General features: G+C 44.9%; 1 protein-coding gene across 1 annotated transcript; it reads right to left on the bottom strand.

Moving 5' to 3' along the window:
• Nucleotides 1-140: 140 nt before the first annotated feature.
• PGRMC2 (progesterone receptor membrane component 2) lies at nt 141-26,667 on the bottom strand. The gene is made up of 3 exons (XM_056551751.1): nt 26,159-26,667; nt 4,021-4,176; nt 141-1,564 (listed from the first exon to the last, which is right to left on the bottom strand). The coding sequence occupies exons 1-3, from the start codon at nt 26,442-26,444 to the stop codon at nt 1,467-1,469; spliced, it is 540 nt and encodes a 179-aa protein (XP_056407726.1). The 5' UTR covers nt 26,445-26,667; the 3' UTR covers nt 141-1,466.
• Between the last annotated feature and the right edge of the window lie 1,333 nt (nt 26,668-28,000).

Here is a 28,000-nt window from a genome sequence, read left to right as displayed (position 1 = left end):
TAGCACCGATGCCCATTGTTTTAGCACTCACGTACCTGGCACCACAATGCTGCTGTGACAGTTCCATCTATTTCTCAATCTTTGGATTGCAATGAGACATATTGAGATGAAGGAGAACAGTGGTAAAAGCTGTTGTGTTCCATAGAACAGACCACATCTGGTTTATTGTACATGCTTTATTAAAATGGTACCCATATTTACAGTTTCCTCAGAAAACACAACTCTCAACATCTCTCAAAATACCCACACACTCTTCCAGGCATACAGACTACTCCACATAAACATGTAGACTGATTTTCTTTTTCTTCTGAGCAAAATAAAGCAGTGCTGGGGGCAGGGGGGGGTAATTTGGCCATACAATGTTATCCTTATCTAGAATAACACATTATATGGCAGTAATACTGAAGATTCTTTTTTTCCTCCATTCAATTTACACAGAATTACATCAAAGTTTTCCAGTCAATACAGAATATCAACTTCAGTATCAAAGCTACTTGCAGTGACTCTGAACCAATACATGTTGGGTTTTTTTTTTATTCCCTTAAAGCGATTCAAGTCTTTACAAGAAGTAAGGCACATAGAGAACAGCTGAGCTGCTGGACAAGGCTGTGCTGCATTTTACCAGCGGATCAGAGGCCTCTGCAGCAGCAAAGCTGTTCATGTAGATTTCATCATGAGTGCAGACAGACACTATCCTACGATTTGCTGAAAAGGTTGCCTTTAATAAAAGTGGATTTATTCACCCCCTCACATCTCACCAGGCCAACACCTACCAGCACGGTGCTGGATGTTTAGACAATGGAAAGAAGAAATGAAAAGAAAACCTGCTTGATCTTTTTAACTTTCACCAGCAGTAGTCCCAGAAAAAGAATGAGATGCTAATACCTGGCCTCGCTAGTGAGAACATACATACAAAATTACTGTGGACTTAACATCAAAACATTGGTATAAGTAGTGCAGACTGACAAAGTCCAGAAGAGGAGGGGAGAAGGGACTGAGGGATAGCGGAGGTTAACGTTCTACTTATCACACAGTAACCAGGATACCACAAAGTGTATGCTTCTTGCCAGGCTGGACCTAACTGTACCTGCTAGCACTATGGCAATAAATGCCCAGCTAGATTTGCCAGGGAATTCTTATCTAGTGTTGACAGATCCCAAATACAAGTCGGAAATTACTGACAAAACATGTAAAGCTATACATAAGTGTCTCACAAATCTGGATCCCTGGACCGTGGGTCATTATACAAAAAACAGCAACTGCTTTGTGGCCAAGGGGTGGCGGAAACAAGTGGCAGTAAGGATCAGAGAATGCGTATTACTAAAATCTTCTTTGCAGGGTCATCATCATACAAAATCTGGACACTAGTGTTGAGTACATTATCCACCCCCCAAAATGTCCATGTTTGTTTTGGGGAAGTTACAGGTCGCAGTTCCTGAAAGGCCCCTGACTATGGTTGTAAAAGTTCATTCCTGCTTTGAGTGGTCTCGGACATCTTCTTCATCTGTATATTCAGATGGCTCTTCTCCAGGCTTCAATAATCGCCCAACATATTCATACTTTTCTGTTAAAAAGAAAAATCCCCATTAGGAAGAGAACCTGCAGCAGCCACATCATACACAAGACAAGATCTCTCTCAGTTTATCAGTGCCAGGAGGTAGACAGAACTACAATATACTCCAAATAGAAAAAGAATCACGGAGCACTCACCCCAGTTTCTTGTCACATGTGGGTACTTTATTTCAGATTTCACATGCCGGTACGTACATCAAAGGGGAAGGCAGACAGATGGAATGCGGGGCATTTGCCCCGTGTGATTGAGAACCCCCCGCATTCCATCTGTCTGCCTTCCCCTTTGATGTACCTGCCGGCATGTGAAATAAAGAATTACATATACGGATAGGTGGTAGTGCCAGGAATATATCTGTTTTCTACGAGTGGCCCAGAACAAGAACTAAGCTTCTGAGGGAGTAATATCACCACCCTCACCGCTTCAAATGATCTGGATATTACCTCAATACATACAAACTAACTTTAAAAATATAGCCACCGCAGACCATATACAATACAAGCCCCTTAGTTATACTAGTCATTACATTTGCTGTGCTGATACAAGCTAGTCACTATTATTCCAGAAATCCAAAGTTTATAAGTGTGCCACCCTCTGATGGGGGTGGCAGGGCATATTTACAGGAACAAAATCACAAGATAGAACAGACCTGGTCCAAACTCTGCTTTCCCACACCTCTTTACAACATGTGGTAGCCAGGGGCAACAGGTACCACACATGCAACAATCCCGATTCGGGTGCTCAATCCCGCAAAGGCAAAATTCATAGAAGCAAACTTGAATAGTAGATTCAGGAGGCACTCACCACCGTAGATTGTGCAAATGCCAAATCATTTATTGCATGATGCAGGGATAAAAGCGGACAAGGGTGCACCATGCAATAAAATGCACGTTTTGGCATCAAGTGTGAGTACACCCCTTAGTGGAAATGTCCAGATTGGGCCCAGTGAGCAATTTTCCTTCCATGGTGTCATGTGACTCAAAGCCTCAGGTTTGAATGGGGAGCAGGTGTCTTAAATTTGGTCTCATCACTGCCGTATCCCCGCCACATCACATTTATTTGAAAGAGCCTGATAGTGACTAGAGTTGAGAGAACTTACAGTAAATTGGCTCATAGCGAACCTCGCAGCTCGGCTGTTGATTACTTTAGTCTGCATAAATTAATTCAGCTTTCCAAGGGCTCCAGTTGCCTGTAAAAGATTGATACAGACCTAGGAGACCTAGATTGTCATCCCAGACATTTCCAGGCAACCAGAGCCCTTGGAAAGCTGAACTAATTTATGCAGACTAAAGTAATCGACAGCCGAGGTTCGCTATGAGCCAATTGACTAAGTTCGCTCAACTCTAATAGTGACGCCGGTCAGCTCATTTTTGAACTGTATCAGTTTTATTGCCGGACGGCAAACCTCAGCAGACCATGGTTTTCAGTCCAGCAACAAAAGCTGATACAGTGCAAAATAAGCCGCCCTCTCATTCGAATGAATGGGATGAATTGCAGGTACGGCGGGGATACAGTAACAGACTTTTTATCTTTCTCTGCCGGATTACTAAAAAGTAGTGTGCATTGATCCCAAGATGAATAATAGGTCTGATGACATGTTATTTTATTAGTGTGTATCTTTTATTATGGGATGATATAACAATATTGATATTGGGATCAATGCAACCAATTTACATTATGAGATTGCTGCTATTAAGGGGTGAAACACGTTTAAGGACTACGATTTATCTAAGGATTAACACAAATGGTTGGTTTTCCCAGAAGAGGAGTGGCCAATGTATTAGATGTTTTCATTTTTAATTGTTTAAAGGGGTTATGCAGGAAACAATTTTTTTTTTATATATATCAACTGGCTCCAGAAAGTTAAACAGATTTGTAAATTACTTCTATTAAAAAAAATCTTAATCCTTTCAGTACTTATGAGCTTCTGAAGTTAAGGTTGTTCTTTTCTGTCTAAGTGCTCTCTGATGACACGTGTCTCGGGAAACGCCCAGTTTAGAAGCAAATCCCCATAGAAAACCTTTTCTACTCTGGACAGTTCCGAAGACAGGTGTCATCAGAGAGCACTTAGACAGAAAAGAACAACCTTAACTTCAGAAGCTGATAAGTACTGAAAGGATTAAGATTTTTTAATAGAAGTAACACAAATCTGTTTAACTTTCTGGAGATAATATAATATAATATAATATAATATAATATTATATATATATATATATATATATATATATATATATATATAAAAAGTTTTTCCTGGATAACGCCTTTAAATAAAGTTGCTTATTTTTTCTAATTATGAGCTGAGTGTCCAGAGTTTTTTCCTCACGGAGATCTTCACACAATAAATATTTATATTCAGTGCAGGAAAGGCATATTCCAAAATGTTCACTAGATCTTTTCCAATGGAAGTTCTTGCTGTTCTGAGCACTACACATTTTACAGCTATACTGTACCTTTAAACTGCATCTCCCACTCTCGGACACTTTCCATCTGTACAGCATTTAGGTCAGACAAGTCGTCGTATTCATCTCTTAATGCCTCTTTATCAAGACAGAAAGTGGCAAGTCCCCTGGACGCATCTCTCCCAGCAAATATCCCATAGAGACCATCTGGAAAAAAGAAAGTTCACAAGAATTTGCTTAGAGAATTAAACTGCACAATGGGCAAGCAAAGCATTTCTCTTTGGCCATCATGGGGTGTATTTAAGCCTTCATATTCCACATAAGAGGCCGAGTCTCCCCATTAACTGTAAAGGGTTAGCATTTATACTGTGCTCCATAACATACTGGCCCAGCTTTACTAACATTGTAGGGTTATCAAAATGTCTTGCCCAATCCCTCAGATTTACTAACATCTACTCTTTGGTCAGTGTATTTGGTTGGTTTTTGATGTGTCACAATTTGCACCAAATTAAGCAACTAAATGGGTACTCTGCTGCTAGACATGTTATGCCCTATCTCTGCCGCGTCACCCCAGTCGTCCAGTGAATGAAGAAATCTCTGCTCCATGCCGGATGACTGGCAAACACAGCCGGCACACCCCCTCCATTCGTGTCTATGGGAGTAGGTGTGATGGCTGTGTACTAGCCGTCATGCGCCCCCCCCCCCAATACACATGAATGGTGGGGGCATGGTGTGAGGTCACGATCATGGAAGCCCCAGCCTTCCGTGATTGTATCACCACAGTGTTGGCCTGGAGATCGCGGAGAGTCCCTGCTGCTGGACCCCTACCCCCACCCCCCCAGGCAGACATTCCCTATACAAAGGATAGGGGATAAAATAACACATCTATGGGCAGAGTACCCCTTTAATGTCATTGATTAGTCAGGAATTTCCACATTACTGTGAGGTAATCTTTTGCTGTCATCATGGCTGAGCATGATGGGTGTTGTAGTTTTGCCACAGCTGCAGAACCACAGGTTGGGACACAAGTGCTACAACTCCCGTCATGCTCAGACAGCCAATGGCATAATGGGGATTGAATTATGCAGCAGTGAAGCAGGGAGAAACACTCCGAACTTCTCGCTCCCCTGCACTAATGCGTTATATATAAAGCTTTGCAGTAGTAAGTCAGGCAGGGGAGAGAGGTACACAGTTTCTTCTTCCTTCTTGTGCAAAAAATGTACAAAACCCCTGAAAACAGATCCCTGTAACATTGGTTCACTATGTGCAAAATAGCTGCACAGATTGGCACCCAAACTGTAGGAGACCCCTTTTCGGGTTTCTGGCTGGGTCAGTCAGGGCAAAATCTGGAAAAACCCCACAGAGGTTCATGTCTAGATGGAAAACACAAAGCATGCTAAAAATGCAGAAGAGCCAACATAAAAAGTGCTGGCTTTCTTGTTAGTAAATATGGGCCACGGTATACAACACAGGATATGGTAAAATAATCAGGATATATATAAGTGATTGATAAGACAGATACACATACTTATTCAACATATCCAAGCCATACCAGCAAGTGCCATTCAGTGTTAAATGCCCAGATAAGGAAAAGCATACAAAGCCCAAATGCACAAGTACACTAACTGAAATAGGTCATATACTGGGATATTTACACACAAACACGATCCACTGATGAACTGAAGTAGTAAAATCCACATTTGAGGATTTCAGGGCTCATTCACATAAGCGGATTTATTTGTGGGATTCCCGCTGCGTGTTTTAAGGGGGGCGGGCTCCCTGCAGGAGATTTTTGGCTGCAGAATTTCCGATGTGGAAAATCTGCGCCAAGGCCCATTGAAGTAAATAGGATCTGCGGTGGATTTTCCGAGCAGAAAATGTGTGGACAGCCACGGAGAGCCCGCCCCCTTTCACACACATGGTGGAAAACCAGCAAATAAATCCGCTTGTGTGAACGAGCACTTAAGTTGTAACATTTTCAAGAGCTTTTGACGGCTTCATAAAATCCTACAACTGCGGATCTGGGGTGTGTGTCTGTGTGAAAAGGGATTATCCACCATGTTTTATGATCACATATGGGACCCATTAGTTCCTCCTTACTGAAAACAATGGGTGGTCAAGACTTCTAAGTTTGCTTTTCATGGAAAAAGACTAAAACGGTCTCTCTCCAAAATCTTACATTTTTTTTATATCAGCCCTCTACGACGCTCAATCTTTCAGGAGTTAAAGGGGTACTCCAGTGGAAAAAAATGTTTTTTTATAATCAGATGGTGCCAGAAAGTTAAAAACAGATTTGTAAATTACTTCTATTTAAAAATCTTAATCCTTCCAGTACTTATCAGCCGCTGTATACTTTAGGAAAGTTGTGTAGTTCTTTCCAGTCTGACCAGTGCTAGGGATTTGCTCCTACTCTGGACAGTTCCTGACATGGACAGAAGTGTCAGCAGAGAGCACTGTGGTCAGACCGGAAAGAACTTCCTCTGTAGTATGTACTGGTATAAGTACTGGAAGGATTAAGATTTTTATATAGAAATCATTTACAAATTTGTTTAAACTTTTTAGCACCAGTTGATTAGAAAAAATATATATATAGTTTTCCACTGGAGTACCCCTTTAAACACTTGAAGATCTCTGTGTCTTTTCGGATCGCTCATTTAACAAAAATGACTGCCCTCTGTAAACTGCTTTTTCCTTTACAAACCCGACCATATGCTTTTTAGGCAATATAGAGGTCTTAATTGGGAAAACCGCATTAGTCTTTTTAAATTACAGCAGACTAACATCTAGGTGGAACTATCCTGCCTTATTAAGAGGCTTACAGTATTGCGGCTAATCCTATGGACTTAATGTCATGAATGGAGGGGGCGTGGCCATAACATCACAACCACTGCTCCAGGAGCCCAGAGTTTGTTTAGAACTCCAGGTGGTGCGTGAGATTTCGGTGGGGTATTCCTTCATTTATCAATGGTACCCCACAGCCTTATTATTTGGTACTCAGTAAATGAGTTTGTGTGTGTGAGACCTTATCTGACCTGTGTACCTTATGTTTGGTGATCTCTGGTCCTAAACACTCTGGTAGGAGAAATCCCTTGAAAATTTAGGAAGACATATTCACAAGTTATAGAAGCCCCTGGCAACCAAACCAATTTTCTTTTTGGGTTCTTGCTTTATCCTCCTTGCCTAAAGGCCATAACTTATTTTTCCATATGTGGGCTTGTTTTTTGCATGGCCAACTGTACTTTGTAATGAAACCTTTATTTTGCCAATTTTTTTTTTTTAAAGAGTGTATGCCCAACCTTACCCTGTTCTGAATTCTAACAATGTTCAAGGTTTGTGCTTATCAGTACCAATTTGGCATAGATCTAACTTTTTATAAAACATTTTTCCAGAAGGTGATATGACAGACAAAAAAATGAATAAATAAAAAATAAAAAAAAAAACACACACACACACACACAAACAAACACTGCGATTTTTTATTTAAGCCATTCACCAAGCAGAATCAATAATGTACTCCAGTGCCGCAATACCTTTCCCCTATCCAAAGAACGTGTCAACCCCTCGCATGAAGCAGCAGCCAACATGCCCCCCCCCCCCCCAATATATCTCTATGGGAGAGCCAGAGATACAGCATTTGGATATCTCCCATAGACATACATGGAGGGGGCATGTTGGCCACAACTTCGTGTGGGGTCTAGAAGCTGCCGGGGTGCCATGCAGGAGATCCCAGGGGTCCGAGCAGTCAGAACCCATACAATCTAAAACTTATCCCCTATCTTTTTGCACACGGATAACAAAAGTGTTTATTTCTTATGGCATTTGATAAAATGACAAAAAGGGTGATTAGAATTTTTTATTTTGGGCAGCATGTTCCAACATATCAATATTTGTACCTTTTTATATGGAGGACACCAAAATACAGAACAAACACAGATAAACACAGCAACAAAAGGTCAATATTGCATATCTGTATCTGATCCATATTTTCCTATAAAAGTGTGAACAAGCTCTTAAACAGGAAAGTAAAACGGATAATAATAAATGTGTGACCCCTGCCTTAGGATTACTCTCCCAAAAATGTTACCACACATTAGTTAGCTGGACATAAGGTCAGTGATCATGAGATGCTTTGCCATGTGACTGGTAACCAAACATACAGTCTGTTGTCTAGCAGTCACGTTTCCTTACAAACATTAACCCTATGATATATATATAACTGCTACAGCATAAAAAAGGAGAGTCAGCGTAAAGATCAACATGCCAGATACATCAATATAATAAACATGCTGGTCAAAACAGCTTTATACAACATAAAGCAGATGACATTGATTTCAATAGAAACCTACTGGTGGAAATACATCACTGGGAGAACATCTTATAAGGCAAAAGTACATGAATTTTGCTGCAGAAAAATCAATAAGTGGATTTTACTCTTGTAAACAAGCCCTAAGGCACCATTCACATTACAGACTTTCCAAAAGGGATCGGTGGAAAAATTCCACTCAAAAATTCAGTTGCAGCAGACTCCCATTGTTTTTAAAGGGAGAGAACGTATTTTTGTCAGCTTGTTCTGGCGGTGCCTGCTGCCCAGAGAACGTCTGGCTAGACATACCGCTATGTGAAAGGGCGAGGCGGAAAAAATGATAAATCACTGTGTCCTTTAAGGGATTAAGTTTTTAAATATTTTCTAAAGTTGATTCTATGCAGATTTTGTGTAAATGATCTGCAAAAAATCTAAAATCTCCCTTAACACCCTCACCTTAGGCCAGTGCTTCCCAACCAGGGTGCCCCAGGTGTTGCAAAACTACAACTATCAGAATGTTAGGCTGCCAAATTCTGTCCAGGCATGCTGGGAGTTGTAGTTTTGCAACATCTGGAGGCACCCTGGTTGGGAAACACTGACTTAGGCTATGCTATCAACATGAGGAAAGTGGGAGTCCTGATTAATAAGGTCACAACTCTTGGGTAAGCACCATGGGGGAGATTTTAAAACCTTAACCCCTTAAGGACTCAGCGTTTTTCAGTTTTTGCACTTTCGTTTTTGCCTCCTTACCTTCTAAAAATCACTACTCAATTTTCCACCTAAAAATCCATATTTTGGCTTATTTTTTGCGCCACCAATTCTACTCTGAAGGGACATCAGTCATTTTACCCAAAAATCCACAGCGAAACGAAAAAAATAAAATAAAATCATTGTGCAACAAAATTGAAGAAAATCGCCATTGTAATTTTGAGGGGTTCCGTTTCTACACAGTACATTTTTCAGTAAAAATGACACCTTATCTTTATTCTGTATGTCCATACAGTTAAAATAATACCCTAAGTATATAGGTTTGACTTTGTCTTACTTCTGGAAAAAATCATAACTAATGGGAAAAGGGGGGTGATTTTGACTTATTAGGGAAGGGGTTAAATCACATTTATTAACTTTTTTTTTCCAATGTTATAGCCCCCATAGGGGACTATAACATTTCACACACTGATTTCCTACACTGATCACTGCCATGCATTAACATGGCATTGATCAGTGTTATTGCCACTCAACTGCTCCTGCCTGGATCTCAGGCACAGAGCAGTCATTTGGCGATCGGACACACAGGAGGCAGGTAGGGATCCCCCTGGTGACCGGCAAGCTGTTCGGGACGCCGTGGCGGTCCCGAACAGCCCGACTGAGCTGCCGGGATGCTTTCAGTTTCACTTCAGAGTTATCAAATTTGATCGCCGCCTCTGAAGGGTTAATACCAGGCATCCCCGCAAGCGGTAATGTCCAATATTAGCCGCAGGGTCCCGGCCGTTGATTTATCGCAAGAGCCGGTGAAGGACGTAAATATACATCCTGCGTCGTTAAGGACATCGAACGTATATCTACGTCCTGCACCCGCCATATGAAGCATGCTCAGGAGTTGTGAGCACTTCATACCGGATGGGTCCCGTTTGCTATTAGCAACTTGGACCCACGACTAATGTTGGACATTGCTGATCAGGGCGATGAATGGCATTTACCCTTTAGACACTGATCAAAGTTGATTGCGGCATCTAAAATGAGAAAAATCACTTGCCGGGAGCTCAGTGGAGCTGGTCGGGACACCAGTGGCCAAATCGCTGGGTCTTGATCAGCTGAGAGGATGGTTAAAGGGCCCTTGCCTGCCACCTTGTCATCCAATCAGTGCTCCAATGCTGCAGGAAACCATGTTAGCTTGGAGAGATAGAGTGCCAATAAGGCTATGTTCACATGTCTGAATGTCCGCAAAGAAAATCTCTGTGTGGACATTCCAGTGTCCGCAGGCATAAAATGCTGGCGCTAGGGCCGCAAAGGAATGCGACGGCTATGCATTCTGTGCAGTGTCCGCAGAAAGAATGAACAGGTTCATTCTTTCTGCAGACACGGAAAACAGAATTTCCATCCTGAAAACACGTAGCACAGAAATTCTGCCGTGTGCACAGCAGAATCCTGCTGAATTCAATGGGACTCTGCTGCAGTGGAATTTCCGTGCAGACATTCCACACTGAAATTGTGTGACGTGTGAACATGACCTAACTTATTCAGTGTTTGCAATCTAAGGATTCAGCCCTATGGAGACTAAAAAAATAGTAAAAAAAATTAACATTTTAAAACAGCACAAATGGAGAGAAAAAAAATAGAAAAAAAAAATACAGCAAAAATTTGCCCTCATATAGCCTCGTATACAGAACAATGAAAGTTAGAGGTCAGAAAGGACAGTTTTTGAACAAAAAGTATTTTTTTTTAAAGGGAGTACTCCAGCCCTAAGACATCCCCTATCCAATATCCGCCTCTGGGGACCCCCGCAATCTCGCATGCAGCACCCACCTGTGGGAGTTGCACACAGCGCTGCAGGCTCAGAGTCTGCTGGGTCACGACTACGGTGCCAAAGCATGACATCACCACTCTGCTCCGTGTGACGTCATACCCCGCCCCCACAATGCAAGTCTATGGGAGGGGGCATGACGTTTGCATATGGCATTGGTCAGGCGAGAGAGTATGGTGTGGGCTCCGTAAGTATACAGACTCCAGCTTATACATCATTGCTGTAGTGACGGTAGAGCAGCACATTTCAACCTTTTCTGTCAGCCACTAAACAGTGAGTGGTGCAGATAAACTTGAGATAACATTGTGTACATAAGAAGGTATTAATGTCTGACTCCTAGATACCGCCGGTGCATGGGTGAGAAGCTACCCAGCAGTACAGTTATAGATGCAGCGCTCTATTGTGCAGAATAATGTTAAAGGTCAATAGCTCACGTACATTAGAAAGTCAGAGCCATGCCCCCCTCTATACATACTGACAGCATACTCACTGCGGACACATGCCAGCCCATGATCACTGCCTTTATAAAGCTTATGTAAGTCCTGCTTTATGGGATCTTAGTCATTTCTACAACAGACTATATGCATAAAGTGATAAGGCTTGCCTTCTTGTATTATTGGAATGTGCTGTGGAGTCTACAGAATTTGCTTGGCCAACTATGTCCTTTTACCTTCGCTATTTGCCAGGAAAATGTTATTAAACAAAACACATGATGTGAAAAATGCCACGTGCCAGCTCCGTCTGGAGACGACTAGACAGTGCTGTAAAAATACCAGCACAAGCACCCAGAAAGCCCTTACACTACAGGGGTAAACCCCAAAAGCATCCCCATCACAGTCAAGAACCCACACCTTTGCTGCTGGATACATAGACTGTACTGTAAGATTTGATAAAGATAAAGGGGTACTCCGGTGGAAAACAAACTTTAAAAAAAATCAACTGGTGTCAGAAAGTTAAACAGATTTGTAAAAGACTTCTATTAAAAAATCTTAATCCTTCCAGTACTTATCAGCTGCTGTATACTACAGAGGAAATTATTTTCTGTCTGACCACAGTGCTCTCTGCTGACACCTCTGTCCATGTCAGGAACTGTCCAGAGCAGGAGAGGTTTGCTATGGGGATTTGATCCTGCTCTGGACAGTTTCTGACATGGACAGAGGTGTCAGCAGAGAGCACTGTGGTTAGACAGAAAAGAAATCCAAAAAGAAAAGAACTTCCTGTGGATCATGCAACAACTGATAAGTACTGGCAGGATTAAGATTTTTTTAATGAAAGTAATTTACAAATCTGTTTAACTTTCTGGCACCAGTTAATAAAAATAATAATAATAATAATAATAATAAATAAATGTCATGTGTTTCAAACAAAAAAAACATGTAAGTTTGCCCCCATCATTCTGTACTCTATAGCCTTTAATGACAAAAAAAAAAAAAAAAAAAAAAAAAAAAACTTTAGAAATTTTTGCTAATTTAGAAAAAAAAATTAATGGAAAAATGTTGTATGGATTTAGGCCCTTTGCTAGGAGACTTGAAATTCAGCTCTGGATCCTCCCATTTCTATTGATCCGCTCAGATATTTCTAGACCTTGATTGGAGTCTCCTGTGGTAAATTCGGATAATTGGACAGGGTTTGGAAAGACACAGCCCTGTGTATATAAGGTCTCACAGCTCATGATGTACCGTATTTTTCGCCGTATAAGACGCACTTTTTCTTCCCCAAAACTGGGAGGGGGAAAGTCGGTGCGTCTTATACCTGCGGCCGATCGCGGTGATGCCCTGTATTAACCCTTCAGACGCGGTGATCAAAGCTGACCGCCGCGTCTGAAGCGAAAATAACACTAGCCCAGCTGCTCAGTCGAGGTGTTCGGGACCACCACGGTGAAATCGCGGCATCCCGAACAGCTTACAGGACACCGGGAGGGACCTTAACTGCCTTCTCGGTGTCTGCTCCGTGCCGGGATCCCCTGCATGGCCGGCGCTCTCCTTCGACGTTGTCGCGCATGCCGTCCAGTCATCCAATAGGAGCGGCGTGCGTAGCGACGTGATGACGGCGACGGAGAGTGTGGATCCCGGGGAAGAAGGAGCGTCGGGGACACCACGGGGATGCGGTGACAGCGATGGAGCGACATCCAGGGCAGCGGTGACTGGTCCGGAGCGGAGGGAAACACGTAAGTATAACCTCCTATACCAGTGGTCTTCAACCTGCGGACCTCCAGATGTTGCAAAACTACAACTCCCAGCATGCCCGGACAGCCGTTGGCTGTCCGGGCATACTGGGAGTTGTAGTTTTGCAACATCTGGAGGTCCGCAGGTTGAAAATCACCGTTGGGTTCAGAATCTTTTTTTTTTTCTAGATTTTGGACCTTTAAAATAGGGTGCGTCTTATATGCGTCCTATAGGGCGAAAAATAAGGTATCTCACAGCAAAAACCAAGCCATAAGGCTGTTTCCACTTGGTTTTTATGTGGCCCAAAAAAACACTAGAAAAAAAACGCCAGAAAAAGGGTGCATTCCCACGTGCCGTATTTTGCGGCTGCGTATTTTCTTTCCCATTGAAGTTCAAATGGGAAAGAAAATACGCAGCAGCAAATATGCAGCAAAATACGCCACGTGAAAACGTGCCCTTAGAGTGGAAATTGTTTTAAAGAAAAAAAATAAAAAATAAAGAAAAAAAGGGATGCGGTAGTGATAGAAAATAAATGTATTTAACAAACTTTATTTTTATAACGAAAGTTTAATAAATTTTTAAACAGGGATCAATTTGTGTGTGCGGGAAGGGAACTAAAAATGTAGCCGAAAATAATAAAAGTGTAGTGTTTTTTTTAGGTGGTACTACTGCTCCCAGCATGGGACACACTGTTCCATGATGGGAGTAGTAGTTACTGTACTAATAGGCAGATCACCCGTGTGTCACTCCTGACACCCAATGAGATAGTCCATAATATAGAAGATGGAGAGCGGCTCTATACAGTGCTCGCATCTCTGCTCTATACTCCGGCCAGTGATGTGAATAGAACATCACTCATTCATATTTTCTGCCCAGAGTGGGGAGTGGCCGGATGGTGGCAGCCAATCACCGCTCTGAGAGGGAAATATGAAGGCGAGTGGCCGGCCGGGGTACAGAGCAGAGACGTGGGCGCAGGAGAAATCTTAGGGATGAAGGATGATCGCAGCGGGTGTCAGGAGTGACACCCGCTGTGATCTGTCCTTAACTGCAGGTACTACTGCTTCCAACATGGAGCACTCTGCTCCATGCTGGGAGCTGTAGTACCTGCATTAATAGACAGATCGCAGTGAGTGTCGCTCCTGACACCTGCTGTGATCCTCCTGTATAATGTATAGATGCGGCGGCTGCTCTTCTATGGTCCCCTGCACTCACATATATATACACATATTCATATTTCCAATAGAGTTGTGATTGGCAGGAACCATTTGCCCAATCAAAGCTCTCTGCAGGAAATATGAATGTGTGTATATATACAGCAGTGCAGGGGACCATAGAAGAGCGGCCGCCACATCTATACATTATACAGAAGTATCGCAATGGACCTGTCAATTAGTACAGGTACTACTACTCCCATCATGGAACAGTGTGTTCCATGCTGGGAGTAGTAGTACCACCTAAAAATAAAGAAAAAAAAGTCAAATACACACACACACACTACATTTTTATTATTGTCGGCTATATTTTTTGTGCCCTGCCCGCCCACATAAATTGATCCCTGTTTAAAAATTTATAAAAATTTTGTTATAAAAAAAAAAAAATAATAAAAAAAAAAAAAAAAGATACATTTCGTTAAATACTATTTTTCCATCATTACTGTATCTTTTTTAATGGTACCCTACAAAATTTTATTAAAAAACTTTTTTGGATCGCTAAAGTCCAAAAAAAGAATAAAAGCCACCTGCAAAAACGCCAAAGTTAAAACCCACATGTCATTTTTCTTGGCCTTTTTTTTTACTCTCATAGACTTCTATGAGGAAAAAAACACCACAATTTTAGGGAAAAAACGCCATAGGCTCAACATGCTGCGACTTTGCAAAACCGCCAAGAATATAAAAAAAAAAAAAGGGTGAAAAAAACACCAAAAGGATAAAAATAAACGGCAAACTGAAAAACGCAAAGTGGAAAAATAATTTAGTGATTTCTCTTTGATTTACAGCTAACATCCGTCCGCAGCGTTTTTTCAATGAAACACCATGGGGGGGGGGGGGGGGGGTCGTTTTTTCTTTTTAGGCTAAGTGGAAACTTAGCCTAAAGGTAAAAGAACTGCCTGTACAGCTCAGAGACAGGATTGTGTGGTGGCACAGATCTGAAGATGGGTATTAAAATTGTTGCTGCTAATAAGTACTGGAAGAATTAAGATTTTTTTTAAATAAGAGTAATTTACAAATCTGTTTAACTTTCTGGCACCAGTTGATAAAAAAAAAATAAAAAGTTTTCCACCGGAGTACCCCTTTAAAAAAGACGCATATAGTAAATATCTTCCACTGCCCAAGTCAAAATGGAATTCTGCTTCTCAGATGTTAAAATGCCATATAAGTTAAAGGCGCAAAAAAAAGGCGCAAATACCAAAAATTGTGCAGCGATGCGCCTTTTTACAGGAAAAAAAAAAACACATGTCCAAAAAATAAAAACGTTGCAGATGCATACAGCACTGCTAAACTGTGTGGTCCACTTATAAAATCTGGTTGAGCAGTTGCTCAGTACTATAATTCCCAGAATGCATTGCCCTGCTTTAACTCTTTATCCCACCCTGCCTAACTCCCTCTCACAGCAATCCTGCCAGTTTTTTGGCCAGAGGTGTTGCAGAACATCATATGTCACAGCAGATCATCACATAGCGAGTTTTCAGCACCTGCTGCACTCATTCCTTGTCCTCTGTCTGCTCCTTTGCCTGTGGCGTGGTTTAGCACAAGGCAGCATGGTATAAATAGCTAAATGTCCCAATAAAGATGTCTTATGTGTGGCAGAAACCAGGCACTGCTCATCACCCGCCCAATCTATTTCTCCATTGAAGCATGGCAGTGGCAAAACAATGATTGGGGACTTTTGGGGGGGGGGGGGGGGGGGGGGGTTGTACAGGGAGACTGGTCAGGGTTGAGGGAAAGAAAAAGTGGAGCAAAATACAGAAAAATTTGTAATAAAAATCCAATCCGGAGTATCTGGACCTGGACTGGGTTGAAGGTTCACAATGAGGGGTAATTATCATTGGTTTCACCCCTTTTTTGGGGAATTAAAAAGTCAGGTGTCAACAAAAGTGGCACAGATAAAAGCTACCAATCGTGGTGCAAAAATAAGCCCTCATACAGCCCTGTATACATCAAAATTAGAGAGTTAGAGGGGTCAGAATAGGGAAATTTAAAAACATAGAATTTTGTTTAAAAGTTTTATATTTTTATTTTTAAAGCAGTACAATAATAGAAAACCACTTAAACATGAGTATCATTTTAACCCCTTAAGGACAACAGACAAATGTACATCCTGATGTGCTGGGACTTAGCGGACAAGGACATACATTTACATCCTGTACATGACACGAGCACCGGAACAGTGCACGCAACATGCACGGGAGGTCCCGGCCGCTATTAGCAGCCAGGGACCCACCAGTAACGCCAGACATCACCAATTGCGCTGATGTCAGCCATTAACCCCTCAAATGCCATGATCAATTCAGATCATGGCATCAGCGGCAATGTGGCACTTTAAAGGGGTTATCCAGTACTTCAGTACTTATTAGCTGCTGAAGTTGAGTTGTTCTTTTCTGTCTTAGGCTGGGTCCACACTACGTTTTGTCCCATACGGGAGCGCATACGGCAGGGGGGAGCTAAAAGCTCGCGCTCCCGTATGTGACCGTATGCGCTCCCGTATGTCATTCATTTCAATGAGTCGACCGGAGTGAAACGTTCGGTCCGGTCGGCTCATTTTTGCGCCGTATGCGCTTTTACAACCGGACCTAAAACCGTGGTTGACCACAGTTTTAGGTCCGGTTGTAAAAGCGCATACGGCGCAAAAATGAGCCGACCGGACCGAACGTTTCACTCCGGTCGACTCATTGAAATGAATGACATACGGGAGCGCATACGGTCACATACGGGAGCGCGAGCTTTTAGCTCCCCCCTGCCGTATGCGCTCCCGTATGGGACAAAACATAGTGTGGACCCAGCCTTAGGGTGCGTTCCCACAGGGCGTATACGCAGCGTATTTGACGCTGCGCAAATTTTACGGCAGCAGCGGGAAATACGCTGCGTATCCCTTGCTCACTATACACACAGGGCTTTCCGGCGGCAGCCCTATGTGTGCAGTGAGTTTTGGAGGCGGGACCGCGCGTCAGACACGCCAGCACACGGCCCCGCCTCCAAAGCTCACTACACACATAGGGCTGCCGCCGGAAAGTCCTGTGTGTATAGTGAGCAAGGGATACGCAGCGTATTTTCCGCTGCTGCCATAAATTTTGCGCAACGTCAAATACGCTGCGTATACGCCAGGTGGGAACGCACCCTAAGTGCTCTCTGATGACATGTGTCTCGGGAACTGTCCAAAGTAAAAGCAAATCCCCATAGCAAACCTCTTCTACTACTATGGCCAGACAGAAAAGAACAACTCAACTTCAGCAGCTGATAATTATTGGAAGGATTAAGATTTTTTAATAGAAGTAATTAACAAATCTGTTTAACTTTCTGGAGCCAATTGATATATAAAATAAAGTTTTTTCCTGGAATACCCCTTTAACCCCTTCCCGACCTATGACATACCTGTACGTCATGGGTGGCAAGGTGTTCCCGACCCATGACATACAGGTACGTCATGGATATTACTGCCGCTACTCGCGGCATCCCGCAGCGCCCGGAAAGATGGTGGCTATCACTGATAGCCAGCCATCTTACCGTGCGACCACGGGGGGTTTCGTCCCCCACCCCCCCCAGCGATCGCTGCTATCAGCTGGTCAAATCTGACTAGCTGATAGCAGCGTTTCGCTATGAAAATACTTAGCAGCGCGGTGTGTGAGTCCGGATCACGGGGATCGGGACACACACCGCTCTGCTAAGTGTCCCTGACCCGTCCCCCGGCGTCACTTACCCGTCGGAGCGGTGTCCCGAGCGGTCCCGGCGTCCTCCGTGCGGTCCCGGCTGCGCTGCGTCCCGGAGGTGAGTTTCCGGCAGCAGTGCGGCATCTTCATTGGCAGCAGTGAGATCGCCGTAAAGCGATCTCACTGCTGCCTCTGAGAGTTTCAAAACTGCAACTCCCAGCATGCCCAGACAGCCTTTGGCTTTCTGGGCATGCTGGGAGTTGTAGTTTTGCAACATCTGGAGGTCCACAGTTTGGAGACCACTGTATAATGGTCTCCAATCTGTGCTCTTCCAGATGTTGCAAAACTACAAATCTCAGCATGCTCAGTCTGTCCAGGCATGCTGGGAGTTGTAGTTCTCTAACATCTGGAAGAGCACAGATTGGAGACCATTATACAGTGGTCTCCAAACTGTGGACCTCCAGATATTGCAAAACTACAACTCCCAGCATGCCCAGACTGCCCAGGCATGCTGGAAGTTGTAGTTCAGCAACATCTGATCCTTCAGATATTGCCGAACTACAACTTCCAGCATGCCTTGGCAGTCTGGGCATGCTGGGAGTTGTAGTTTTGCAACCTCTGGAGGCACACTAGTTGGGAAACATTGTCCGTTTCCTACCTCAGTGCCTCCAGCTGTTGCAATTGTTGCAAAACTATAACTCCCAGCATGCACTGACAGACCATGCATGCTGGGAGTTGTAGTTTTGCAACAGCTGGAGGCACACTGGTTTGGAAACACTAAGTTTGGTTGCAAAACACTTGAAAGTTTATTACTTAACTTAGTGTTTCCAAACCAGTGTTCCTCCAGCTGTTGCAAAACTACAACTCCCAGCATGCACGGACAGCCAAAGGGCATGCTCGGAGTTTGCAACAGCTGGATGTTTGCCCCCTCCCCCCAATGTGAATGTACAGGGTACACTCACATGGGCGGAGGTTTACAGTGAGTGCCGCAAGTTTGAGATGGCGCAAATTTTGCGCTGCAGCTCAAACTTCCAGCGGCAAACTTGCTGTGAACCTCTGCCCATGTGACTGTACCCTAAAAACACTACACTACACTGACACTAACCTAAAATAAAAAGTAAAAAACACTACATATACACATACCCCTACACAGCCCCCCCTCCCCAAAAAAATGAAAAACGTCTGGTACGCTACTGTTTCCAAAACGGAGCCTCCAGCTGTTGCAAAATAATAACTCCCAGTATTGCCGGACAGCCATTGACTGTCCAGGCATGCTGGGAGTTTTGCAACAGCTGGAGGCACCCTGTTTGGGAATCACTGGCGTAGAATACCCCTATGTCCACCCCTATGCAAATCCCTAATTCAGGCCTCAAATGCGCATGGCGCTCTCTCACTTTGGAGCCCTGTCGTATTTCAGGGCAACAGTTTTGGGACACATATGGGGTATCGCCGTGCTCGGGAGAAATTGCCTTACAAATTTTGGGGGGCTTTTTCTTCTTTAACCCCTTATGAAAAGGTGAAGTTGGGGTCTACACCAGCATGTTAGTGTAAAAAAATAAATTTTTTACACTGACATGCTGGTGTTGCCCTATACTTTTCATTTTCACAAGAGGTAAAAGGGAAAAAAGACCCTCTAAATTTGTAACGCAATTTCTCCTGAGTACGGAGATACCCCATATGTGGGTGCAAAGTGCTCTGGGGGCGCACAACAAGGCCCAGAAGGGAGAGTGCGCCATGTACATTTGAGGCGATTTGCACAGGGGTGGCTGATTGTTACAGCAGTTCTGACAAACACAAAACAATAAATATCCATATGTGACCCCATTTTGGAAACTACACCCCTCACGGAATGTAATAAGGGGTGCAGTGAGCATTTACACCCCACTGGTGTATGACAGATTTTTGGAACAGTGGTCTGTGAAAATGAAAAATAAAATTTTTGATTTGCACAGTCCACCGTTTCAAATATCTGTCAAACGCCAGTGGGGTGTAAATGCTCACTGCACCCCTTATTACATTCCATGAGGGGTATGGTTTCCAAAATGGGGTCACATGTGGGGGGGTCCACTGTTCTGGCACCATAGGGGCTTCCTAAATGGGACATGCCCCCCAAAAACCCTTTCAGAAAAACTCACTCTCCAAAATCCCATTGTCGCTCCTTCCCTTCTGAGCTCTCTACTGCGCCCGCCGAACACTTTACATACACATATGAGGTATTTCCTTACTCGAGAGAAATTGGGTTACAAATTTTAGGGTGATTTCTCTCCTTTTACCCCTTGTAAAAATTCAAAAATTGGGTCTACAAGAAAATGCGAGTGTAAAAAATGAAGATTTAGAATTTTCTCCTTCACTTTGCTGCTATTCCTGTGAAACACCTAAAGGGTTAAAACACTTACTGAATGTCATTTTGAATACTTTGGGGGGTGCAGTTTTTATAATGGGGTCATTTATGGGGTATTTCTAATATGAAGATCCTTAAAATCCACTTCCAACCTGAACTGGGCCCTGAAAAATTAAGATTTTGAAAATCTTGAGAAAAATTGGAAAATTGCTGCGGAACTTTGAAGCCCTCTGATGTCTTCCAAAAGTAAAAACTTGTCAATTTTTTAATGCAAACACAAAGTAGACATATTGTATATGTGAATCAATATGTAATTTATTTGGAATATCCATTTTCCTTTCAAGCAGAGACTTTCAAAGTTAGAAAAATGCTAAATTTTCAAAATTTTCATGAAATTTTTAGATTTTTTACCAAGAAAGGATACAAATATCAGTGAAATTTTACCGATAAAATAAAGTAGAATATGTCACGAAAAAACAATCTCGGAATCAGAATGATAAGTAAAAGCATTCCAAAGTTATTAATGTTTAAAGTGACAGTGGTCAGATTTTCAAAAAATGCCCAGGTCATGAAGGTGAAAATGGGCTGGGTCATGAAGGGGTTAAATGGATGATCGCATCTCCCGCGGCTCCGATCATCCATCATGGCGGCTGGAGGTTTCCTCAACTGTTCCAGCCGTCACCCCGAGGTCTTCTCTGGTCTGGCATCGAGCAGACCAGAGAAGAAGATTAGTGCTATGCCTATGCATAGCACTGAACAGTATTAGCAGCCTAATGATTGCTATAAATAGTCCTCTATGGCAGTGTTTCTCAAGCGTGGTCCTCAAGCACCCCCAACAGGTCATGTTTTCTGGATTTCCTTAGTCTTTCACAGGAGATATAACTGGTGATGCCTGATTCACTGACCAGAATTATATCACCTGTGAAAGACTAAGGAAATCCCGAAAACAGTAATTTTGAAAAAGGACCCGCTCCCCTGAATAAAAATATAAATCGTCCTCCCCCCCCCCATTTTACCCCCAAAAAGCATTAAAAAAAAAAAATGTATAAACATTTAGTACTGCCACATGCATTAAAGGGGTACTCTGGTGCTTAGACATCTTATCCCCTATCCAAAGGATAGGGGATAAGATGCCTGATCGCGGGGGCTCCGCCGCTGGGGACCCCTGTGATCTTGCACGCCGTACCCCGTTAAAATCAGACGTCACACGGGGCGGAGCCTTGACGTCACAACGCTCCAGCACCGTGATCTACAGTAATCAGACCCGGAGCGAACATGTTCTGGGGACTGATTTTATCGGGGTGCGGCGTGCAAGATCACGGGGGTCCCCAGCGGATAGGGGATAAGATGTCTAAGCGCCAGAGTACCCCTTTAATGTCCGATCTAGCAAAATATAATGTAAATGATTCCGTACAGTGAACGTCGTAAACGTAAATAAAAATAAACCAAAATTGCTGTGTTTTGGTGATATCATTAAAAAAATATATATTTTAAAACATACGCATAAGTGGTAACAAAAACGACACATCATGGCGCAAAGCATTAGCCCTCATACATCTCTGTATACGGAAAAATGAGAAAGTTATAGGTGGTCAAAATAGGGCAATTTTGAACAAGTCATTTTTACCGTAAAGTGTACAGTGTAAAAAAGAAACCCTCCAAAATGTGTTTTCAGTTTTCTTTTCAATTTTCTCACACAAATAATGTTTGGAGATTGTTGTACATTTTATGGTAAAATGAGTGATGTCATTACAAAGTGCAATTGGTGATGCAAAAAACAAGTACTCACATGGGTCTGTGGATGGAAATATAAAAATAGTGTTTTTTAGAAGGAAAAAAACTAAAAACACAAAAATAAAATTGGCCCGGTCTTTAAAGGAGTACTGGAGCCTTCGACAACTTATTCCCCATCTGTACGGGGACCCGGAACTGCCACGCCTCTGCGCGGCTAATATTTGCATTGTCCACCTCACTTAGATGTTGACAGACACGACCCCTCTATTCATCTCTACTGGAGAGGTGGGGATGCACGAACGCTGCATATCCGCCTCTCACAGACATACATGGAGGGGGCACTATACAGGCAATCGCAGGGGGTCCCAGTGTTCGGACCCTCCGCGATCAGACACGTCTCCCCTATCCCACTGTCAGCTTGTGTCCCACTACTGTCAGGGAGGACAAGCTGGGAGTTGTAGTTTTGCTAATACTAGGGGAGATGTGAGCAGACAGCATACTGAGGGAGAGGGCGGAGACCTGCACAGTGAGGCCACGCCCCCTCCCTTTGAGAGGAATTCAGACTAGTGAGTTAAATTAAAAGTGTAATAAAAAAAATAAAGGTGCTAGACACAAAATAGATGTACATGGTCAGGATTTGGTATAGAGATGAGCGAACTTACAGTGATTCGATTCGTCACAAACTTCTCGGCTCGGTGTTTGCTGACTTTAGCATGCATAAATTAGTTCAGCTTTCAGGTGCTCCGGGGGGCTGGAGACTCTCTCCTAGGACAGTATCCACCTTTTCCAGCCCACCGGAGCACCTGAAAGCTGAACTCATTTATGCAGGATAAAGTCAGCAACTGCCGAGCCGAGAAGTTCGTGATGAATCGAATCACTGCAAGTTCGCTCATCTCTAATTAGGTACTGAGTGTTCTATAAAAAAAAAAATTAAAAAATTGTTGGATCTGACAGGTACGCTTTAAAGAGTATCTGTTATGATCTTGTTAAATTTTATAATCCTCCCAGTTCATTGTCCCCATCATGATCCCCCCCCCCCCCCTGCCTTTATTTTTATTATGTTGTTAGTTTTCTATCTTGATATTGCTCTGGATTTTCTGCTCAGTCTCAGTCAGATTCACAGACTGGGAAGAGAGGTTACCCAGCAGGCGGTGTGACATCATCTGAAGCCATACAAGGGAGAACTACCTCCCTCACTTCGCCACACAAAGCCCAGAGCAGTTCAGTGTGAGATGAGCTATGATTGGCTCAGACTTTAGCACTCCAGACTGCATTTCCTGATTTTGGCCAGGCCTGCAAAAGTCCAAAGTCTGTGCAAGAGATGGGGGATATGTACTCTGGACAAGTAGGGAGACACCTAGTGGCAGCTTTTTTTTTAAACAAAAACATTGGAAAGAATTTTAACAAAAGGAGTGCAATAGAAAAATTTGTTTTAATGAGTGCCCATTTAAGGCCAAAATGGGCTTTGTCCCTAAGGGGTTAAAGGGAATCTGTCCGTATCACCTGCACTAACCTGTTGGTACAGGCTTGTGCAGTGGGTGACACAGGTGAAAATCATACTAACTGTTCCTTGCTCCATGCTGCAGTAATCCCCGGTCTTCTGGATTTGCTAAGGACCCTGCTTGGAGCATGAGGCATTCCCAAGCCCCTCATAGTAATAGCATCTTCATAGTAATACCTTATTAACTGTGCTGAGCCTCCTCTCATGCAGAGTAGAGCTCCATTCCGCAGCAGAGGAGGCTCAGCACAGGGGGTGGAGAAGTTAGGCCATGTTCACACCTTATGCATTGAAATTCTGCCAGAAATTCCAGAGCAGCGGCGTCTCATTGTATTCAATAGGATTCTGCTGCTCTGTGCCAGGTGTTTAGGAACGGAAATTTAGTTTTCCGTGTCCACAGAAAGAATGCATAGCCGTCTATAAGAAGGAGCACCCCTGTGTGGTCCTATCGCTGGCATATTGTGCCCATAGTTTTCGGAATGTCCGCACTGAGCTTTCCGTACGGATATTCCGGACATGTGAACATGGCCTTACTTTGAAGATGCCCGCCAGACATCCCTGTGAACCAGGGTCTTGGGAACACTCCCTGTACACCAAGCTGGATCATTGGCATATCAGAAGACCAGGACTGGCACACACCACCGTGGACTGCACCCGGGCAGGACTGGCACACACCATGGACTGCACCCTGGCAGGACTGGCACACACCATGGACTGCACCCTGGCAGGACTGGCACACACCATGGACTGCACCCTGGCAGGACTGGCACACACCATTGACTGCACCCTGGCAGGACTGGCACACACCATTGACTGCACCCAGGCAGGACTGGCACACACCATTGACTGCACCCAGGCAGGACTGGCACACACCATTGACTGCACCCAGGCAGGACTGGCACACACCATTGACTGCACCCAGGCTGGACTGGCACACACCATTGACTGCACCCAGGCTGGACTGGCACACACCATTGACTGCACCCAGGCTGGACTGGCACACACCATTGACTGCACCCAGGCTGGACTGGCACACACCATTGACTGCACCCAGGCTGGACTGGCACACACCATTGACTGCACCCGGGCAGGACTGGCACACACCATGGACTGCACCCTGGCAGGACTGGCACACACCATTGACTGCACCCTGGCAGGACTGGCACACACCATTGACTGCACCCTGGCAGGACTGGCACACACCATTGACTGCACCCTGGCAGGACTGGCACACACCATTGACTGCACCCGGGCAGGACTGGCACACACCACTGACTGCACCCGGGCAGGACTGGCACACACCACTGACTGCACCCAGGCTGGACTGGCACACACCATTGACTGCACCCAGGCTGGACTGGCACACACCATTGACTGCACCCTGGCAGGACTGGCACACACCATTGACTGCACCCTGGCAGGACTGGCACACACCATTGACTGCACCCGGGCAGGACTGGCACACACCACTGACTGCACCCGGGCAGGACTGGCACACACCACTGACTGCACCCAGGCTGGACTGGCACACACCATTGACTGCACCCAGGCTGGACTGGCACACACCATTGACTGCACCCAGGCTGGACTGGCACACACCATGGACTGCACCCGGGCAGGACTGGCACACACCATGGACTGCACCCGGGCAGGACTGGCACACACCATGGACTGCACCCGGGCCTGACTGGCACACACCATGGACTGCACCCTGGCAGGACTGGCACACACCATTGACTGCACCCAGGCAGGACTGGCACACACCATTGACTGCACCCAGGCAGGACTGGCACACACCATTGACTGCACCCAGGCTGGACTGGCACACACCATTGACTGCACCCAGGCTGGACTGGCACACACCATTGACTGCACCCAGGCTGGACTGGCACACACCATTGACTGCACCCAGGCTGGACTGGCACACACCATTGACTGCACCCAGGCTGGACTGGCACACACCATTGACTGCACCCGGGCAGGACTGGCACACACCATGGACTGCACCCTGGCAGGACTGGCACACACCATTGACTGCACCCTGGCAGGACTGGCACACACCATTGACTGCACCCTGGCAGGACTGGCACACACCATTGACTGCACCCTGGCAGGACTGGCACACACCATTGACTGCACCCGGGCAGGACTGGCACACACCACTGACTGCACCCGGGCAGGACTGGCACACACCACTGACTGCACCCAGGCTGGACTGGCACACACCATTGACTGCACCCAGGCTGGACTGGCACACACCATTGACTGCACCCTGGCAGGACTGGCACACACCATTGACTGCACCCTGGCAGGACTGGCACACACCATTGACTGCACCCGGGCAGGACTGGCACACACCACTGACTGCACCCGGGCAGGACTGGCACACACCACTGACTGCACCCAGGCTGGACTGGCACACACCATTGACTGCACCCAGGCTGGACTGGCACACACCATTGACTGCACCCAGGCTGGACTGGCACACACCATGGACTGCACCCGGGCAGGACTGGCACACACCATGGACTGCACCCGGGCAGGACTGGCACACACCATGGACTGCACCCGGGCCTGACTGGCACACACCATGGACTGCACCCGGGCCTGACTGGCACACACCATGGACTGCACCCTGGCAGGACTGGCACACACCATTGACTGCACCCGGGCCTGACTGGCACACACCACTGACTGCACCCTAGCACACACTACCATCTGTACAGCCTCATGCCCCCATTACCCATGCTGCCCTCTTACCAGGCCCGTAGAACTTGCTGCCCTCGGTCACATCGAATACCTTCCCGTTGACAGCCAGCAGTATATGCGGGTTCCTGGTGCCGTCGTAGTCCCGCAGCTGCTGCAGGGTGAAATCTCTCCTCTTCATGCGGGGTAAAGTGCTGGCCGCCCGGGTGCCGCTTCCTCTCCAGCGCCCGTACACCCGCCAGGCCCCGTACACTATCGCCACCACAAGCCCCGTATTCAGCAGGAGGATCCATACATAGTCCCAGCCCCACCCGGAGGCATCTTGCTGCCCCTCCGACATCACCCGTGTCGGGTTCCTCCCGGGTCACCACTGGACGACACCCGCCGGGAGGAGGGGACAAAAAGCAGCACGCCCGAGACCGTATCCCCACAGGGAAAATGACCGAGAGGCGGGTCCCGGTGCACCGTGGTGGGGGCGGGTCTGGACGGACAGCGCAGCGTCGCCGCTCACCGTGTGATGCCCACGATAAGGCGACGCGGCGCGCTCTCTAGTGACGTCATCCAGTCTCGTCGCCAGCTGGAAGTCAAGGAGAAAATGAGGAGAGCGCTTTTTTTTTTCAATAACTTTATTTGTATCCCACATTTACAATTAAAGCAGATGCGACCCTAACGTTTCCGTCTACAGAGCGAGCTGTGTGAGGGATTGCTTTTTATTTATTTTTATTTACTTTGTTTTATTGATAGAATTTTAGAGTAGATGGTTCCATGGTTTTTAGAATGTGAGGTGACGAACATAAAAATTAAATTCTGTCTTTTTTTTTTGTTTCCAACGTGAAACAAGAGGGATTTTGGGGGAGATTTATCAAATTCTGTGCAGAGGCATAGTTGCCCATAGCAACCAATCAGATCGCTTCTTTCATTTTTCAGATGCCTTGTTAAGAATGTAAATCTCCTTTGAGTTTACTAAAAAAAAAAAAAAAATACAAATAATAAAAATAAGCACCCCCCTATGGGACTCCACCAGGGCGAGACTGGGACTAAAAAGCAGCCCTGGAACATACACCCCACCAGCCCACTTACTATATTGTCTCCCACCCCATTCTGCAGACAAATTGTGGCAAATTTAGCAATAATTGATCACACCTTACCCTACTCTCACATCATCTACACAAGAAAGAAAATAAGGGGAACATATAAACACATAGGGGGAAACTTATCAAAACCTGTGTAGAAGAAGAGTGGTGCAGTTGCCCATAGCAACCAATCAGATTTCATATTTCAAAGGCCATTTTGAAAAAGAAAGAAGCGATCTGATTAGTTTCTATGGGCAACTACACCACTCTTCCACTACACAGGTTTTGATTAATTTCCTCCCATAATCACATAGTCAGAGTAAGGCGTACCTTCAGTTTTCAGTCAGACATAGGTGTATTACTAATATTTCCTCCATATAGTGGTAGTACAGGCTCTGCAGACCACATAAGTGATTACAGTTACATGTAGGGGCTCACATATGACATCTTCTCTGATTCTGATTGGAGTTGTTCCCTTTCTCCGTCTTCTCCATCCACCCCAGGCCGTCATGACTTCACCCAGCAACGACTCGTCTCCGAAGAATCTACCAGACAAACATTTTAGGGGCCTCACATTTCCAGCATTCTAAACAAAATACAGTCCTTAGTGCCCCAAGAGGTAATAATGCCCTCTTAGGTAGGTCCAACCCTTAATATTCCATTCATTGCACCAACATCCCCCAATTAAGTCATTAGACCCCTCATAGGTAGATCCCAAGTAGGTAAACCATCAATATTAGGTATTGAAGTAGACTCCTATATTTTGTATAGGTAGACTTACAATATTACAATATTAGGCAAGTATGAAATACAAAAGTAGGAA

Source organism: Hyla sarda, chromosome 1, assembly GCF_029499605.1.
Source record: "Hyla sarda isolate aHylSar1 chromosome 1, aHylSar1.hap1, whole genome shotgun sequence".
NCBI classification, from domain to species: domain Eukaryota; kingdom Metazoa; phylum Chordata; class Amphibia; order Anura; family Hylidae; genus Hyla; species Hyla sarda.
This window is presented reverse-complemented; position numbering and strand designations above follow the sequence as displayed.

Excerpts from the sequence above, each read along its gene's own strand:
- PGRMC2 (XM_056551751.1), bottom strand. The coding sequence starts at position 26,444 with ATGTCGGAGGGGCAGCAAGATGCCTCCGGGTGGGGCTGGGACTATGTA. Across the intron at positions 4,177-26,158 it reads CAGCAAGTTCTACGGGCCTG|ATGGTCTCTATGGGATATTT; the intron begins GTAAGAGGGCAG and ends TCTTTTTTCCAG. Across the intron at positions 1,565-4,020 it reads GTGGGAGATGCAGTTTAAAG|AAAAGTATGAATATGTTGGG; the intron begins GTACAGTATAGC and ends TCTTTTTAACAG.